Here is a 19719-nt window from a genome sequence, read left to right on the forward strand (position 1 = left end):
TGTTCCTGGTGGAATTCACCCATTTGTAGCTACAGAAGAACTGTTTAAAAGGTTTAAAAGGCTGTCAATGGAGATAAGAGAAAATGTAAGGGGAGCAGTTAACAAGGTGCTGTGTGTGTGTATTTTCTGTACCATGACCTGCCCCTTTGCCACAGCAAGAGACTACAGCAAATATGAAAAATTAAAAATCTATATACCAGAACTAGTCAGCTTTATTTTTAATATTGTACATTTACTTTTTTTACAGATGAAAACAGGTTTAGTAAGACCAACATTTTATTCTTCAAACTGCCTTGAGTCATAAGACATATTTAAACTTAAATAATGAGACAGTCTTCTTGCTTTATTTTATACTTCCACATATTTTTAATTGAAATAAAAACCTGCTTTCTATAATTAGACTGCTGCTCACCATGAACATATACTATGGATGCCAACTGTCCCCTAGATGCCCAAAGACACAGCATCAACTATTCATGCATAAACAAACACATTTGCATGCAAATAACTGAGCTTTCTGCTCTTCATAGAATACAGCTGATATACAAGTTTGCAACAAAATACAGAATGTTATAGTAAACATTTTTAAAATAATAACACTGAATTATTTAATAGGATGGAAAATTATTAAATATTGGAAATGATTTATGATAATTGAAAATTATGCAAAATATTTAGGTTATGACAGTCAATATACAGTAATTACTGGAGACTACCAATCATAATTTCAACTATTTTTGTATGTGAGATTAGTTGAAGGATACATACTGGATAAAATTTTATAGGAATGAATTATAGCATTATTTAAGAAAGCCATTATAATATGTTAATTTGTAAGGGGCTTGTAGCATGTTATATCGCTGAAGTTTTTATATCAAAACGGAAAGCTTGATTGCATTTCTGTGAAGGCCACTTATGTGCCGCTGGTGACTGTGTTGCCCATCGTGAAGGTAATCGCCGGTTTTGTGGTCTAGCAGGACGGGAGAAACTCATCCCATTCAATCTCACTGTCACAGGCAGCAAAGTCTGCAGGAAAAAGTTTTGAGTCAGCAGGAAGAAATGCTACTGCAATTCTGCAACATCCAGTATATTCGGATATTTATTTATTTATTGAGATACAGCATGGAATAAGCCCTTCTGGCCCTTCCAGCCCTGCCACCCAGCAACCCCCCTATTTAATCCTAGCAGTTTACAATCACTAACTGACCAACCAATCAGTACGTCGTTGGACTGTGTGAGGAAACTGGAGCATCTGCAGGAAACCCACATGGTCAGGGGAAGAACATACAAATTCAAAGCAACAGCAGGAATTGAACCCCGGTCACCCATACCGTGCTAACCACTATGCTACCGTGCCACTATTAAAAGCATTGTTGTAACAACTAATGCATGTAGCAGACCATGATAAAAATATTAGGTCTTAGTTATCTAAAGATACACAATTTCAGCCATTCTTATTAAAGGTAGGACACTTACATTGCAGAGAACATAGTTATGGATGCAAAGTATAGAATAGTATAATCATGGAAATATTTCCACTGGAATCTAAAACGTTTGTAAAACTGTAAAAAGTTTTTTCTTGAAAAGGAAGATTGAGTTCTTGAGAGTGAAACTTTTCACTGCCATTGCTTCACATCCCATGGCATATGCAAGCATGAGAATCAAGGAACTCTTGTCAGTGATTCACTGCAGACCATCAGGATGGGGTCCAACAGTAGCTCATCACAGAGTTCAGTGAAGAAGGAGAAACCTGGGTTAACTGCTCAAAGCAGTCTGTGTCTAGTCACTTAGTTTGTTGAATCACTTAGTTCATTCCTAGCTGATACTGGAACCAGATTTATCTAGAGACTCTGTTGTAATCAAAGTACAAAAAAAAAAATCCAAAAGAAACGATTGGGTGTTAAGAGTGCAAAGGGTGACAGCAGTGGGGAGAGGGAGTGTCAGCATGAGGAGGCAACAACAGGCAAAAGAATTTACACCAGAGTCTGACAACATGTGAGTCTACATCGCTAAAACTCACAGTATGACTTCCCTGAAACATTATATTCTGTTCAAGGAGAGGCAATACACTTGATGTTCAGAAACATCCAAAACCAAACATAGAACATTTAAAATAATAATCCATCCTCTTCATTTAAAAAATGGTGAGGATTTTAAAATGAAAATGTAAATAAACTCAATTAATTAAAATAAGCATCCATTCCTCTCCACTGGAGTGAATGGAGTTTCTGACTATTCCAGTCAGCTGGTAAAATTCTCTGGCAAGACCTTTATTTGCTGGGCTCCATCAGAAAATATTTGGGAAAACCGCAGCAATGTATGTTTAGGATGCATATTTAGCATCCTTGAACAACCTGATACTAATAGCAACATGGCACAGAACATCCTGCATTTCCTAATGTACCCTAGTAAGTTCAAAGGTGTTTATAACCACTTAAATGTATTTTAGGATTCGTTTAATATTTGAGTTAAAATTATTTGACAATTTTTTTCACTGTGATATTTTTGAGTATTTCTAAAACAAAAAAAAGTTTAGGGTTTGACAGTCTGAATCATGATTTAGCCAACTGTTAAGTTTTCTTTGTTGATTTTAAGGGTAAAGCTTGTTAGGCACCAATAGAAGCTTAAAGAGCCTCCAGCAACACCCACAGGTTTCAACTGGACACTTTGTTATATTGATCTCAGAGGTGAACCTACAGAACAAAATCTATTTTTAAGTACTTTTTTGTTCAAGACTGTTGCTAAGCTTATCAAATTTCCTTATGACAGAGGAGGCCATTTGACTGTTCAGCCTATGTTAGCCTCCAGTGCAGTCCCATCAGTCCTATTTCCCCCTCTCATTTTCCAATAACCTAATTTCTCTCATCACCCACCTCCAATATAGTTAATTTCATCATGTGCCATGTCATATGACATGGGCAATCACTGTCTTCCGTCTGTCTTTTGAGTTAATTTACAGTAGCTAATTAACCTGTCAACAGGGAGGTGACAGGAAATTAGCACAACTAGAGGAAAATGCACAGGCCAGATGGAGAATGTGGAAACCGGACAGAGATAGTTGGTGGTGATCAAGACTGGACTCAGCATGCTGTAGTTGAGGGACTACCCTCTGTGCTACTCTTCTGTTACTAAAAACAGCTAAATGGAACATTAAATTCCTGCTTACCATCGGTAATGAAAGTTGCTGTCCTGAGACCCTTTGGGATTGTTGTGATCGTTTCTTCAACTCCTTTTCTTGATCCAGGTGAATTATTTGAGAAGTGTCCGAAATCCTATTTGAATTGCCATGCAATGCATCAGGACAAGATGTGTGTTGCTTTGTACCATCAGCAAAGTACACAACTTCATTCTTCACTTGAAAGGAAGAATTTGATGATCTTTCATCCTTTCTCAATGTTGTGTGACCAAAATCAAAATTCAACCTTGTATCCCTTAAATGTGTTGGATTGGAAAAATGATCTGAAATGATCTTGTCAAGCACGTGCCTTTTATCATTATCTACTATCTGACAAGGAAATCCTTGGTAATGCTTTGGCTCACCTATTTTTACATTGGTGATAGACAGTGGCTTATGGGGTTTAACTGCATAAACTGCAAGATTTAAAGGAAGTTGTCTGGTTGCATGGACATTTCTTTCAGAATGATTTTCAATGCTAGATCCTTGGTGAGGAGTTGTTGCATACTGCACCACAGATTTTCCACATGCACCAGGGTCACAACTTTTGGTGCTCAAGGTGCTGAAGCTATCATCTCGTCCTGTTGGCACATCCTCTGCAGACTGCAGACGCATGCTACTGGTATTGAACATTTCTATTGCCTTTGGAGACCTGGGAAAGTTACTCTCTATTCGAGTAGTTTTCTGAAACAGAGATTTTCTTGGCCTCAATATTTTACCTTGTTTTTTCTCTTGCATTAGTAACACTGGGCTTTTATCAGAAGACAACTGTACTTTTGAACCAATATATCGGCTTTCAGTTACTAAGTCAGTTGCATCACATGACACCTGGCTGCAATTATCCTCACTGCCCTCAGCACCTGTATCATATCTAATAAATGGTGCTGATGTTTTAAAATCCCTTCCATCTTTAAGAATTTTCAGTCCTTGTTTCTGTAGCATTGCTTCATGAGGGCCAGTACAACCTTTTCTTGCAACACGACTGTGCAATTCACAATTACTGTTATCCTCCTTCAAAGCATCCTCATGATCCTGTGGAAATACCAAGAATGTACTTGCAAGATACAAAGAGGATGTCCTTGGTGGAATTGGTGGAGCTTTTCCTCTTGTGAGAGAAGTATCATTTACACCATTTCCTCCTGAAGGTCCAGCAGAAATTTCAAATTTATCCCTGTTGAAGTGATTCCTGTTTATCTCACTATGAAGATCTTCAGAACATTTTTGATGTCGAGAAAGTATAGGCTGAAATGCTTTAAATGTATCATTTGACATGTAATTTTTCTCATCTGAGGAGGTTTCATTTATTAATAATTCAGTTCCATTACTTTTCTCTTGGCATGCTTGCAAATACGGATAGGACTTTGTTCTGGTTTAAAAAAAAACACATAAAAAATTTGGTAGCTTTTTAACAACTTTAAGATTAATAAGATGCTGAATTAAAAGTTTTCGTTTTAATGATTGTTTAGCTGCTCAGTAATGATACTGAGTTCCAGGGTTTGATGTAGAGTACTACGCAAATCTCTTAGGCACATATATATAGCGAGCGTGTCTAAGACTTTTCAAAGTATTGTAGTAATTTTATATATTGCACTGTACTGCTGTTGCTACAAAAGTCAAATTTCATGATTTTACTGAGTGATGATAAACCTGATTCTGATGTAGTTCTCCACCGGAGTACTCTGAGCAGTTACATAAGAACATAAGAAATAGAAGCAGGAGTAGGCCATCTGGCCTGTTGAGCCTGTTCCACCATTCAGTAAGATCATGGCTGATCTGGCCATGGATTCATCTTCACCTACCTGCCTTTTCTCATAACTTTTAATTCCCCTACTATGAAAAAAATCTATCCAACCTTGTCTTAAATACATTTACTGAGGTAGCCTCCACTGCTTCTTCAGCAGAGAATTCCACAGATTCACCACTCTCTGGGAAAAGCAGATTCTCCTCATCTCTGTCCTAAATCTTTCCTGTCTCTATCTTATCTATCCCTTTCATAATTTTATATGTTTCTACAAGATCTCCTTTCATTCTTCTGAATTCCAGCGAGTACAGTCTCAGGCGACTCAATCTCTCCTCGTAGTCTAACCCCGATCTCTGGAATCAACCTGGTGAAACTCCTCTGAACCTCCTCCAAAGCCCGTAAGCCTAAGTGGTTTTGGGCTCCTTTTCTAAAAGATGTGCTGGCATTGGACAGGATCTAGAGGAGGTTTCTGAGAATGATTCCAGAAATGAAAGGTTTAACTATGAGGAGCATTTGATGGTTCTGGGCCTGTACTCGCTGGAGTATAGACAAATTGGGGGGGGGGGAATCCCACTGAAACCTACTGAATATTAAAAGGCCTAAATAGAGTGGGTGGAGAGGATGTTTCCTATAGTGGCAGAGTCTAGGATTAGCAGGTACAGCCTCAGAATAGAGGGACGTCCATTTAGAACAGAGATTAGGAGGAATTTATTTGACCAAAGGGTAATGAATCTGTGGAATTCATTGCCACAGATGGCTGTGGAGCCTAGGTCATTGAGTATATTTAAAGTGGAGGTTGGTAGGTTCTTGATTATTCACAGCTTCAGAGGTTATGGGGAAAGGGCAGGAGAATGGGGTTGAGAGGGGTAATAAATCAGCCATGATGGAGTATTGGAGAAGACTTAATGGCCTAATTCTGCTCCTATGTCTTATGATGATCCTGTATGTTTAGGTCTCAACCTGTTTTTTTTGGAGTCACATATGCAAAGCATTCAGTATATCGTCCCAATGTGTTTCTCAAGAATGCCAGCAAACAATACACTGTGCAAGATTTTGGGGCTAGTGATTATAAACTTGGCCAATGTTTTAAGAAATTGAGAGGTAGAATAACAAAATTTAATCCTATGATTGCTCTAGGGACTTCAACATTTGGGAGCTGAATTTTGAATGTCCAGGAGTCCATCACAGCCACAGTGTCAATTTGGAGAATTGTAAGGATGGAGGGCAAGGGGAAGAGGGCCTGAGAACAAAGATGACAACTTCAAAATTGAGGAATTATATAACAGCAAGCTAACACGTCAGTGAGTGCTAATTATACCTTCTGATAAACAAGTACCATTTTTACTAGAGCCCTGTGCAAGAAAGCCGTTGTAGCTTCCAGTTTAGTCTAATCTGCAGGAGGGTAGGCCTAAGTAAGCCCTAAAGGGTAAGTGCTTTTGTTTTTAAATTAGATTTCTTTGTGGGGATAGGAAGAGCAGGACGACTGTACCAGCTGTTCTGCTCACTTTTTTCTGAAGGTAATACTATCCAATTATCAACATACCCTTGTCACTTGAAATCTTTTGCATATTTATTCAGCTACCATTGCTTCATTTTCTTTCTCAAATAAAGAAATCTGATTATCAATAAAATGTATAGCCTTGCTATAATAAAATCAAAGAAAACTAAAATCGCACAGCAACACATACACAATGCTGAAGGAACTCAGCAGGCCAGGCAGCGCCTATGGAAACATTCTACATTTCGGGCTGAGACCCTTCATCAGGACTGGGAAAAAAAGATGAGTCAAAGAGTAAGAAAGTTGGCGGGGGGAGTGGGTGAAGAACCATAAGGTGATAGTTGAAACCGGGAGGTGGGGAGAGGTGCAGCAACAAGTTGGGAATTTGATTAGTGAAAAAGATACAGGGTTGGACCAGCCCCAATTTATCTCTCCTCAGCCAATTATTGCCATTTTAATCTGACATATTGACCTCAAAAATGAACCTTTTGCATGTCCATGCTTTTCCATAGTTAATTTTACACTGGTCACCTGCCAGTCTTCTCAATACAAAGCACGTTGGCAAAAAGTCCTTCATTTACACTTGCATACCATATATACATAGGAACTGCGATATATAATGTTTCAGACATACTGATACCTTATGGTGCTCATTTTTTTCTGGACTTCCTCCTGGTAACTGCATAATTCTTCACTTACTTTTGCTATTTCTTGTAAAGCCTGTGAAAATGACAAATTATAAGATGTAAGGGTACCCAAATGTCAATTCTTCATCTTCAGATATAATGCAATTTGAAGATGCAGATTACTTACTGCATTCAATGCACTGGAGCAGTTCTTATCATTCTCCGTACTTTCCATATTTTGACCGTGACCACCTTTTTTAAAACTTTCAAGTGACAGTTCTTCAATGAACAATGAGTTAGTTCTATTCTTTTCTATGCCTTGATCTGTAGGGACCTTGAAGGAACAGTGATTATTCTATTGACAACATGATCTATAAAAAGTGAGAGTAATTTAATCTCAAAACAGCAACCAAATCAGAATAAAGCAAACCAACGAAAGCACAAGATAAGTTGGCTATGTTAGATTTTGAAACTACATTAAAACTTATGACAGCAAACAAACAATGGCGAACAGTTAAAGACTACAATCTTTTCAAGTAATACATATCCCTTTTTAGACAAAAAATGTGGCCTAACTATCTCTATTAAGAAAAAGGAAAAGGCAGATAAAGGGAAAAAAAAGTCACATAATGCTTCCCAAAACATGGCAAGTCTAAAAATGTAGTTAAATTACATAATTCTGCATAGGAGTACCTGACCATTGATTAAGGGAAGTCAGTACATGGAAAGAAGTTTACAAGTACTACGGAAACAGACATCTACAGATAGAAAAGATTAGCTAAAGATGTTGCTCCCCATGGCAAGCCGCACCGGGCTGGAGGTCGCTCTCCACAGCAGGCTGCCTTGGGCCAGAGGTCAGGAGGCTGCTTCCCAGCAGATGAAGGCCCCATGGAAGGACTGAGTTCGAGCTGTTGCCCTCAATGCCGACAGAAGATGTTTTCGAAATTCTGAGACATATGTGATTATCAGTGTGGGCTATAGCTTACATTAGTCTCCTTCAGTTTTCCTGTTTTCTTTCTTGTTGCTGATCGGCAGGTAAGCGATGTGTTACTTTTTTTTGAGTGAGGGAAGGGTTGAGTGATGTTTTTGTCACTGCTTTTTTGTGTGGGAGGAGCTTGGGATTTAGAGTTTGTCATTTTAGCTGCCATGTCCAGGTGGGTGATCTGTTAGTTTCTGTGCGAGGAGAGGTTGGGGGGCTTGGGGTTTGAGAGTATTGTTTCTTTCTCTTTTTCATGCAGGAGGGGGACCTCAATGACTTCTATGTGTTTTCTGTATTTTATGGCTATCTGGAGAAGACGAATCTCAGGGTTGTATTCTGCTTGCATACTTTCATAATAAAATGAACCTTTGAAATCTTTTTAAAGTTCGTAAGTCCAACAGAAACATAAAGAAATATTGAGGAATAAGGAAACAGGAATTAATGCTTAGTGTCCATTTTCATGGAGGATCCAAAAAACCTTTTGAAAATAATAAATCTCCAAAAGATCTGGAGTAGACAAAGAGCTAAAAAAATTAGCATCAAGGGAAAAAAAAGGTGAAGTGAAGTAAGTAATAGAACTAAGATAATATTATCACAGTCCTGTTAGTGACTGGACCTGATGACCTGCTTCTGCCTCTATAAAGGAAATGAATATGCAGATTTCCATCCTCCAAAATTCCACAGTTCCCAGACAATTTTCACAGATAGAATGTAGCAAACATAAGCTTTTACTGAAGAAGAAGAAGAAGAAAAAGAAGAAGAAGAAGGAGAAGCCATAACTGCTCAGCATTACATTAATATCTTAGAAAATGTTGGTATCCATCATTAAGGAACTGATAACAATGCAATGTGGAAACAGTAACAGCACTGGGCAGCTTTGACAGGATTTATGAAAGAGAAAATTATTTTCTCTTTCCACTCTTTTAAAAATCCACTGGAGATTTTTAAGGTTATAACCAGGGAAATAAGGTGATCTTATCTGGTTTGTATTATTAAAACTGGAATCGATTATTGACACCTGTACGGAGAAAATGAAAAAGCTGCTTTGCGTACTGTTCATGCAGATGAAATCATTACAGTGTACCGAGGTAGAACAAGGTAAAACAATAACAGAATGCAAAATAAAGTGCAGCGTTACACAGAAAGTAGATTGTGAGGTCAAGAATCCATCTTATAATACTAGGGAATCCTTTAATAGTCTTACAACAGCAGAGCCGAAGTTGCCCTTGAGCCTGATGGTATGTGTTTTCAGGCGTTTGTACCTTCTGCCGGAAGAAAGATGGAAGGAGAGAGAATAAGGAGCAGAATTAGACCATCTGGTCCATCGAGTCTGCTCCACTTTTCAATCATGGCTGATCCTTTTCTCCTTCTCAACCCCAGTTCCCGGCCTTCTCCCTGTAACCTTTGATGCCATGTCCAATCAAGAACTCATACACCCAACGACCTGGCGTCCACAGCTGCATGTGGCAACAAATTCCACAAATTCACCACCCTTTGGCTAAAGAAATTTCTCCACATCTGTTTTGTAAGGGCACCCCTCTATCCTGAGGCTGTGCCCTCTTGTCCTAGACTCTCCCACAATGGAAAGCATCCTTACCACATCTACTCTGTCTAGGCCTTTCAACATTCGAAAGGTTTCAATGAGATCCCCCCTCATCCTTCTAAATTCCAGTGACTACAGACCCAGTGCCATCAAATGTTCCTCATATGATAACCCCATCCTTCCTGGAATTATCCTTCTAAACCTCCTCTGGACCTCACCAATGCCAGCACATCTTTTCTAAAATGAGGGGCCCAAAACTTTTCACAATACTCAAGGTAAGGCTTCACTAGTGCCTTATAAAGCTTCAGTATCACATCCTTGCTGTTGAATTCTAGACCTCTTGAAACGAATGTTTGAGGTGGGTGGGGTCTTTGATTATGCTAGCAGCTGTATTGATGCTTTGAGAAGTATAGACAGAGTTCGTAGAGAGGAGGCTGGTCTTCGTGATGTGCTGTGTCCATAACTTTCTGCTGTTTCTTGCGGTCACATGCAGAGAGTGGCTGCTATGTCAAGCCATTATGCATCCACACAGAATGCTTTCTATGGTGCATCAATAAAAATTGATAATCAGTGGGGACATGCAAAATTTCTTTAGCTTCCTTAGGAAGCACAGCCATTGGTGAGCTTTCTTGGCCACAGTACTTACGTGGCTATTACAGATGTTCAATCTTAAGAAATTGAAGCTCTTAACATCAATGAAGACAAAGAAAGTGTTAACTACCACCCTCCTTCCTGAAGTCAATGACCAGATCTTTTAGGGGTAACGTATGCGTCGACTGGTTAATGTTTCAAAGTTTAAATCTAAATTTGTTGGTGATACATAGCTGAGTTTGAGAAAAATCTCTACCAAAGGAGGTGTAGGGTGCTCCTTCCCTCCACCAGTCTGAAGGTCACCCTTGGCCCTTGGGCAAAGTGTAGCACCTTCTTAGTACCACTACCGCACCCCCCCCCCATCCCACCGATTAGAGTCCATGAAGCCATGGGAGCAGGTCGTGGATGAGAGCTGGTATATATCACAAGTCCTGGTTATGTGACCACTGACTCCAGGCAGACAATCTCTGAAGAGTATTGATAATGAATGGGGTCATTCATCATGTAAAGACACAGCCCAGAAGGAAGCAATGACAAACAACTTCTGTAGAAAAATTTACCAAGAACAATCATGATCCATGATCTCCCACATCATATGCCATGGCACATAAATATGATGACACAGCTGGATGGCAGTAGGAATTGCATGGAGAATGCAGAGATTTCTGAGGGATATACAGAAGTTAGATGAAAGGTTGAGGATATGGCAGATAAAATATAATGTGGAAAAAGGTGGTATCGTACGCTTTGGTAACAGAAACAGGTGTGCTGTTCAGAAAGGCTTGCCTTATACTCAATTACAGGAAGTTAGTATATAGGAGCAACAACAAATGGAAGGCAACAATATATTGGCTTTTATTGCAAGAGATTTTCAGTACACAGGTAAGTTTTCCCTGGCCAGGCTGTATGGAACCAGAGTCACCGTAGTAAAATAAAGGGCCAATCAGTCAAGACAAGGATGAGGAAAACTGTCTTCACCCAGACGATAGCAAATTACCAGAATTCAGTATCCAAGCAGGGTGTGGAGGTCATTTGGTGTACTCAAGGCAAATTGAAAAACATTTATTAATGGAACTGAGGAACATGGGTTGGTGAAGGAAAATAGTGCATAGATAAAAGATCAGCTATGGTCTTAACTGGAAGGCCAGAAAGGGTGAATGGCCTACTGTGGCTTATGTTCATCCAAAGTAACATCATCAACTCTTGCTGCATGCACACTGATGCTGTTCACACAAACCTGGTCTATTTCATTACATTCAAGATAAGACCATAGAAATTGAACGTTACCCAGTCATCTCTTCTGCTTTTTCTTTGTCCTTGTCCATTTCTTTGTCCATGTAGTTTACATTCTTGTCTTGAATTCACATCCCAGTAAATCTAAGAAGATTGAAAATCACATGTGCACATGACATAGAGTACTTCACCAAACGGGTAAATTTTTGTGATTCAATCATTCTCAAGTTCACCTGAGAAGTAGCAATAGTTGGACTATTAATATATGCTCTACAATTGATGAAAATAGTTTTTACTGTAACTAAATACTTCTATTTGTGGCTTTAAATAGATTTGAATTTTTTTTGCAATTATTTGTCACTGCTTTGAATTTGCAGTGCATGTTTTCTTTCATCGTACATCATAAATCAAAATTATTTATAATTTTTATGTATTGGCTGGAATGGGAGAGGGGGATGCTGGGGAGCCAAGGGGGTGGTAACCCAAAAATGATTGGAAACCATTGCAGTAAATGGTGGGGGAGTGTCACAAATGGCAAATTAAAATGTATAAGAGGTCAGAATTGCTGAAGGGTGTGATCAAAGTTATGATCAAGTGGAGAGGGAATGCAGACCCTTGAGGCTTACCAAGTTAAAGGGAACTATCTGCAGCTGGTTACCAGTACCAGACTCCATGGGTAGGCTGGATAGCTAAGACATCCTCAGAAGCCTGAAGGAAGTTTGCTTCTGCAGCAGTTGCCCATATCATTCATGGTCCCTACATAGGAGTGTGTGCTTTTCACAGTAACAGTCTCTAAATCTGTGCCGTAGGCCACTAGATCACCCTGTGTATCTCCAGGTACTTCAGATACATCATCCTTGCAATTACCAATGACCCAGAAGCAACAGGACAAACACTGTGATGAACTCAGTAATGTGACTGGTATTCCAGTGAAATTCTGGTATGTTGTTACGCAACCAGAACTTCTGGATTTCTCCCTGATTCAAGCTGTTTGAAGAACATTTTGATGCCATTCCAAATACTGTTTGTGCATGGGGGGTGTCTTTCTAACATTTTTCTGTCATTCATTCTTTGGGTTTTTTTTCCTCTCTGTTTCATGGATGTCTGCAAAGAGTAAGAATTTCAGGTTTTATACTGTATACATTCTCTGATATTAAATTGAACCACTGAATAAACTGCAAGACGTGCTTTTTAGATATGATAAATAGAACACCTGCTCTATCTTCTTCTGCATATCCTTCAGCTGACTTTCCCATTCCTTTCTTTCATTATCAAAGCACCTCAGTAATTCCATTTTCTCCATGCTCCAATTTCTCTCGCTCTCTTCCAAATGCTTCTTCAGATCCATGGTGGCCAACAGACACTGCTCTTTCCCAAACGCTTCCCTTCTTTCCATACACCCTTTAGTTTTCTTTTCTTCTAGCTTTCGTTTACAGAGACAAGAAAGAAGTATTTGTGAGTACTTCACATTTCATACCCGGACTCTAAATTTATATTAGTTATCTCTTATCAAAAGACTATTCAGTCACACAGAATCTCATGGCCAGCTCTGTGGAGAGTCAGTCTGTTTGTGGAGATTAGTGCAAGCCAGATTTGTGGTGATCTAATTCAATTTTGCTTTAATATGAACAGTAATCTATTTCTTTACATGAACAAAATTGTATCCACATAAGAGAAAAGATTAAAGATTAGCTTTATTTGTCACATGTACATCAAAACATACAGTAAAATGAGTCACGTGTCAAATCACAGCAGCTGAGCTTAGAGTATGGATCAGTTCTTGGAGCTGTGATGTTGTGCCCATTACAGAGACCTGGATGGCTCAGGGGCAGGAATGGCTACTTAAGAGTGTCAGGCTTTAGATGTTTTAGAAAGGACAGGGAGGGAGGCAAAAGAGGTGAGGGCATGGCACTGCTGATCAGTGATAGTGTCACGGCTGCAGAAAAGGAGGGATGTTGCCTGGATTGAGGAGCATGCCTTCTGAGAATAGGTTGAGTGAACTTGGTCTTTTCTCCTTGGAGTGATAGGTGACGAGAGGTGACCTGATAGAGGTGTAGAAGATGATGAGAGGCATTGCTCGTGTGGATAGACGAAGGCTTTTTCCCAGGGCTGAAATGGTTAACACGAGAGGACACAGTTTTAAGGTGCTTGGAAGTAGGTACAGAGGAGATGTCAGGGATAAGTTTTTTTTACGCAGAGAGTGGTGAGTATGTGGAATGGGCTGCTGGTGACAGTGGTGGAGGCGGCTACAATAGGGTCTTTTAAGAGACTCCTGGATAGGTACATGGAGCTTAGAAAAATAGAGGGCTACGGGTAACCCTAGGTAATTTCTAAAGTAAGTACATGTTCGGCACAGCATTGTGAGCCGAAGGGCCTGTATTGTGCTGTAGGTTTTCTATGTAAATCAGCATGGATTGTGTGGGCAACCAGCAAGTGTTGCCACTCTCCGATGCCAACAATAACATGCCCACAACTCTCTAATGCTAACTGCATGTCTTTTTGGAATGTAGGACGGAACCAGAACATCTGGAGGAAACCCACAGAGTGACGTGAAGAATGCACAAACTCTTGGGTAGACAACTTCAAGAGCACCTGCCATGCTCCTCTTCAAATTATGGGAGTCCTTGTGCAGAATTCCCTAAAGGTTAACTTGCAGGTTGAATCAGTGCTAAGGAAGGCAAATGCAATGTTAGCATTAACTTTGATACCACTAGAATGTAAGAGCAAGGATGTAATGCTGAAGCAATTTAAGGTATTTGTCACACTGCACTTGGAGTATTGTGAGCCCCTAATCTAAGAAAAGATGTGCTGGCATTGGACAGGATCCAGTAGAGGTTCACGAGAATGATTCTGGGAATGAAAGGGTTAACATTTGAGGAGTGTTTGACAGCTTTTGGCCTGTACCCTTGCTGGAGTTTAGAAAAATGAGGAGGGATCTCATTGAAACTTAACAAATATTGAAAGGCCTAGATAGAGCGCATGTAGAGAGGGTGCTTTCTATAGTTGGGGAGTCTAGGACCAGAGGGCAAAGTGTCAGAATAGAGGGACGTTCATTTAGAATGGAGATGAGAAGGATGGTGAATCTGTGGAATACATTGCCACTGGCAGTTGTCAAGACCAAGACATCGAGCACATTTAAAGCAGAAAGGTATAGGTTTTTAATTGGTCAGGACGTCAAAGGTTACAGGAGAAGGCAGATGAATGGGGTGAAGAGGGATAATAAATCAGCTGTGATAGAATGGTGGAGCAGAATCTATAGGTGAGTTCCTACGTCTCATGGTCACAATCTGGACTTGGAAACAATGTTATTCTGGAATTTCCTGCCCAACAGCATAGTGGTAGCACTTCCACCTGAAGCACTCTGTAGTAGATTACAAAGGTACCTTGTCACCTCCTGCTCGTGGGCAATCAAGGCCTAGCAAAACATATTCACTTTTACCAGGGTTGTCCTGATCCTGAAAAATGATGAAGCTTTTATTCAATTTGGAAAAACACTGAATCTTATACTGGCAAAATGTTAGTTTTTTTTGTATATGACTTAGGTGATAGAAAATAAGCCATATTCTATTGACACAAAGGTAAGTTACATATCAAACAGTATGAATGACAGCACTTTATAGGGAAATACTGACAGATTGACAGAATAGAAAAAGTTGTGGCAAATCATAAACACAAGACATTCTGCAGACGCTGGAAATCTAGAGTAACACACACAAAATGCTGGAGGAACTCAGCAGGTCGGGCAGCATCTATAGAGAGGAATAAAGAGTGGACATTTCAGGCTGAGACCCTTCATCAAGACTGGAAAGGAAGGGAGAAAGAAGCCAAAGAATGTTACATGTTCTAAACAAGACATTAGGATAGGATTATATTGAGGGATTGCTGGGCAGCTCAGCTCAAAGGGCTAGAAGGGCCTATTCTGCATTGTACTTCAATAAAAGTTATGTCATAGATATACAATGCCTTGTTTAGAGCATTCCTGTAGTACTTTAAGTAGTTTTGGGCATATAGAGCACATTAGAAAGGACAGATTGACTTTAAAGGCAAGGTTGCATTGATCTTCAGAGTTATAGTCATAATCTGGAAAATAATTATTGGGAATAATTACATAAGATTGTATTCCCTGCAATTTCATTATAGGATTGTAGGTTAAAATATCAAGTGGAACTGAGAGGACAGATAGAGAGGAACTCTTTCTGTGGTCAGGGAGTCTAGTAGTAGGAGCAGATTCTGAAAATAGATCAGGCCTTTCATGAGCGAAGTTAGTAAACTATTCTACATACAGAAGATGGTAAAAAATTAGAATCTTTGAATAGTAAATCATGCTCTAGAAATAGCTAATTTAAAATCTAATGAGGTAATTTTTATTAACCAAAAGCATACAAAGAGGAAGCAAAGTTTAGATTCTATTCAGTGACAGCATAGGCTCAAGCGGATAAATAATCTCATGTTCTTCTGTATCTATAAAAAGTGGTGAATCTACAGTATGCCAATGAAACCAAATATCTAGGATTGCTGAGGGAAACCTAAAACACTTATTGATATAGATAGCAAATTATGAATATGTAATCTAAAGGACCTCACAGAATCACATTCTTCTTTATTTACCAATAGAGTAGAGTTAGCTACTGGTCAGATTCCGATAGAGAAGTTTAGCTTTGGCCCATCAGATAACGATACAATCTGAACTTGCTTTGTGTACCCAATGGATGAACAGAACATGAGCTTTGATAAAATTGAGGAAAAAAGAGAACATTAAAATATAGTCATCACCCATGAATAGCAGCATTACGGATCACTGAATACTTGTGTGGTTGAGTATAACAATGAATTTCTGACTCAGGCATTAAAAGGTAGCAAACTATGATAGAGTAGGGATTTGAATTTAGGAAGTTTAAACTCAAAACTACAGATATAATAAACTTCATTTTCCAAAATTTGATTTGCACGTTCTTCATTTTGAATAAATGAAACTTACTGCTGTAAATTACTTTCAAGCCAAATAATTACTTACTGTAAATACATCAGGCTATTTATTGACATTTGCAGCATCCACCTTCAATTAAAAAACATGCATTGTATGTTCACTGTTTGACACTATCTGTTTAAATTGTACTTGTGGAGACAATTAAAAATGTGTAAGATTTCCCACCTATATTTCTGTAATGAATCTGAACATATTTATCTTCAGATAAAGCTAATCTTTATCTTTAATCTGTATGCATTTATAATGAATAACTGATGACGATTATGCATGCTACCCAGAGGAGTTTTCTTTCATTTGCTTCTTTAAGATATATGGAAGTGACTGACTGTACAAAACTTCAGTGTAAGTATTCATTAATCCATTCACAAATTAAATCATGGGCTTACTTAAACGCGGGTTGCTCATTCCAAAAATAAACAAACGAATGTCTGAATACTGCTCCACGGCAAATTTTACCATTCCTCCAGGCACTACCTATTTTCGCCTCTTGTACAAACGGGAAGTACTGGGCAGGAAATTCAATACAAGTACAATTGAAATCCGATGTTCAAAAAGGACTGCAAATATAAACTTTACACTACACACCTAAGTTTCATAGAACTAAATACTGACCATAGCCAAGACAATAGATTCCTTCCCCATTCTTCTAACAATCCACTATTTCACTATTTGGAAATCCCCATTGCTTACTAGATACTTCCTGGTTTCCCTTTCCACTCATTGGCCCATGGTTCCCATGTTCGATTACCACTCACCTGCTTCATTGCAAAATTTAATATCATATTGTAGAACATTGAAAAGAGTCAAATATAAGTATATGAACAGGAAATAACTTCAAATAATCTAGAACAGCTGCCAGTACTACACCATTTTCTGAACACATTGTATCTAGTGACCATAATGCCAATAGTTTCAAGATAATTATGGGAAAGGATAGGTCTGGTTCTTGGATTGAGATTCTGAATTGGAGAGAGGCCAATTTTGATGCTATCGGAAAGGATCTGGCAAGTATGGATTGGGACAGGTTGTTTTCTGCCAAAGGTGTACTTGGGATGTGGGTAGGCCTTCAAAAGTGAAATTTTGAGAGTACAGACTTTGTTTGTTCCTGTCAGAATAAAAGGCAAGGATAACAGGTTTAGGGAACCTTCATTTTCAAGAGAAATTGAGGCCCTGGTTAAGAAAAAGGAGGGGCATAACAGGTAGCTACAAATGAGGTACCTGAGGAGTATAAGAAATGCAAGTGAACACTTAAGAAGGAAATCAGGAGGGCTAGAAGAAGACATGAGGCTGCCCTAGCAGACAAGGTGAAGGAGAATTCTAAGGCTTCCACAGATATATTATGAGTGAAAGGATAGCAAGGAACAAAATCAGTCCTCTAGAAGATCAGAGTGGTCATCTATGTGTGGAGCTGAAAGGGATAGGTTTGAGATGGAGTGCAAATACCACTCTTTCTGACTGCAATGTTCCTCATTTTACAAGCAACATTTCATATTTCTTATCATTTAATTACATATTATGTGACTTATATATTCTATTCAACTGTTGAGTAGTGCACTCAACAAAATTCTTTCCAATTAATTGCTAAACACTGCACATCATTTTATCGTTCCCTGGTACATTTTAAAATTATACAACCATTTAACATATTCAAACTGACCTGTTTAAAGTGACAATTTAGCTTTTCTTGTTCCAATTCCCAGGCATGTTTATCTTTAGAATACTGATGGTGTAGCTTTGCCTTTTGATCTTCCTCCTTGTTAATGTTAACCCGAACACCTTGCCAAATGGACTTGAGATCTAGCAAAATTCTTCTGTTTTTATCAGCCTATGAGAAAGATGATAAATCTTCAGTATTGTGTCACTGGCCAAGTTGATCCAACTATGAAGCGTAGATGACAATGATTTACAAATATCTGTCGAATGAAATAACTTTTGGTGCAATCACAAGTAAAAGGCAAAAAACTTATGTAAAGGTTATAATCAGGACGTGACCAGTGATATACCATCTTTAAGGGAAGAAAATCTGCCATCCATCATCAGTCTGATCTCCAACCAAATCAACCCTTGCAGTTTATTCTTAGATACCATCTGAAATGGTCTAGCAAATTCAGAGCCTGAAAATTAATATATGACAGCACAGAGGAGACAAAGGAAATTTAAACACTTCCCCTGCCCGTCACCTGAACATACATTCTACACTGACATTCCAGTACATTTTATTAAAAATGAGACATGGTTTCTAACACACGTCAAAGTTGCTGGTGAACGCAGCAGGCCAGGCAGCATCTCTAGGAAGAGGTACACTTGACGTTTCGGGCCGAGACCCTTGGTCAGGACCAACTGAAGGAAGAGCTAGTAAGAGATTTGAGAGGGGAAGGGGGAGGGGGAGATCCAAAATGATAGGAGAAGACAGGAGGGGGAGGGATGGAGCCAAGAGCTGGACAGGTGATTGGCAAAAAGGATATGAGAGGATCATAGGACAGGAGGTCCGGGAAGAAAGACAAGGGCGGGGGGGAACCCAGAGGATGGGCAAGGGGTATAGTCAGAGGGACAGAGGGAGAAAAAGGAGAGAGAGAGAGAGAGAAAGAATGTGTGTATATAAATAAATAACAGATGGGGTACCTGGTTTCTAACATATGATCTCTTTAAAGATCTAAAAGTACTATATGAAACAGGGGGGATTCTTCTGGTATCCTGCCTAAGCCTTTACGTCTCAACTAATAGCATTAAAATAGGTGGATTAGTAATATATTCCATTGTATTTGTGCCAATTTCTGCATATAACTTAGCTCTTGTGCTTCCTACATTATAAAAATAGCATTTTAAAAATACTTGCAACAGACATCAAAGTTGCTGGTGAACGCAGCAGGCCAAGCAGCATCTATAGGAAGAGGTGCAGTCGACGTTTCAGGCCGAGACCCTTCGTCAGGACTAACTGAAGGAAGAGTGAGTAAGGGATTTGAAAGCTGGAGGGGGAGGGGGAGATGCAAAATGATAGGAGAAGACAGGAGGGGGAGGGATAGAGCCGAGAGCTGGACAGGTGATAGGCAAAAGGGGATACGAGAGGATCATGGGACAGGAGGTCCGGGAAGAAAGACGGGGGGGGGGTGACCCAGAGGATGGGCAAGAGGTATATTCAGAGGGACAGAGGGAGAAAAAGGAGTGAGAGAAAGAATGTGTGCATAAAAATGAGTAACAGCTGGGGTACGAGGGGGAGGTGGGGCCTAGCGGAAGTTAGAGAAGTCAATGTTCATGCCATCAGGTTGGAGGCTACCCAGACGGAATATAAGGTGTTGTTCCTCCAACCTGAGTGTGGCTTCATCTTTACAGTAGAGGAGGCTGTGGA

At 39.4% G+C, this 19719-nt stretch overlaps 1 protein-coding gene across 7 annotated transcripts in view; it reads right to left on the reverse strand.

Annotated features, from left to right (window-relative positions):
• Positions 1 to 200: 200 nt before the first annotated feature.
• The window catches only part of LOC134338512 (microtubule cross-linking factor 3-like), an 88318-nt gene continuing 68799 nt past the window's right edge, over positions 201 to 19719 (reverse strand). For 5 of the 7 annotated variants that reach the window (XM_063034433.1, XM_063034426.1, XM_063034443.1 and 2 more), the window contains 7 exons: positions 18031 to 18198; positions 12600 to 12809; positions 11441 to 11530; positions 7228 to 7374; positions 7055 to 7134; positions 3167 to 4541; positions 201 to 1026 (listed from right to left, as the gene is read on the reverse strand). In XM_063034433.1, the coding sequence (XP_062890503.1) occupies positions 853 to 1026; positions 3167 to 4541; positions 7055 to 7134; positions 7228 to 7374; positions 11441 to 11530; positions 12600 to 12782 (2049 nt within the window). In that variant the 5' untranslated portion in view covers positions 12783 to 12809; positions 18031 to 18198 and the 3' untranslated portion in view covers positions 201 to 852. Of the gene's footprint in view, positions 1027 to 3166; positions 4542 to 7054; positions 7135 to 7227; positions 7375 to 11440; positions 11531 to 12599; positions 12810 to 18030; positions 18199 to 19719 lie in introns of those variants that run through there. The other 2 variants (XM_063034412.1, XM_063034393.1) reach the window with 2 other exon arrangements.

Source organism: Mobula hypostoma, chromosome 2, assembly GCF_963921235.1.
Source record: "Mobula hypostoma chromosome 2, sMobHyp1.1, whole genome shotgun sequence".
Taxonomy (NCBI): Eukaryota; Metazoa; Chordata; class Chondrichthyes; order Myliobatiformes; family Myliobatidae; genus Mobula; species Mobula hypostoma.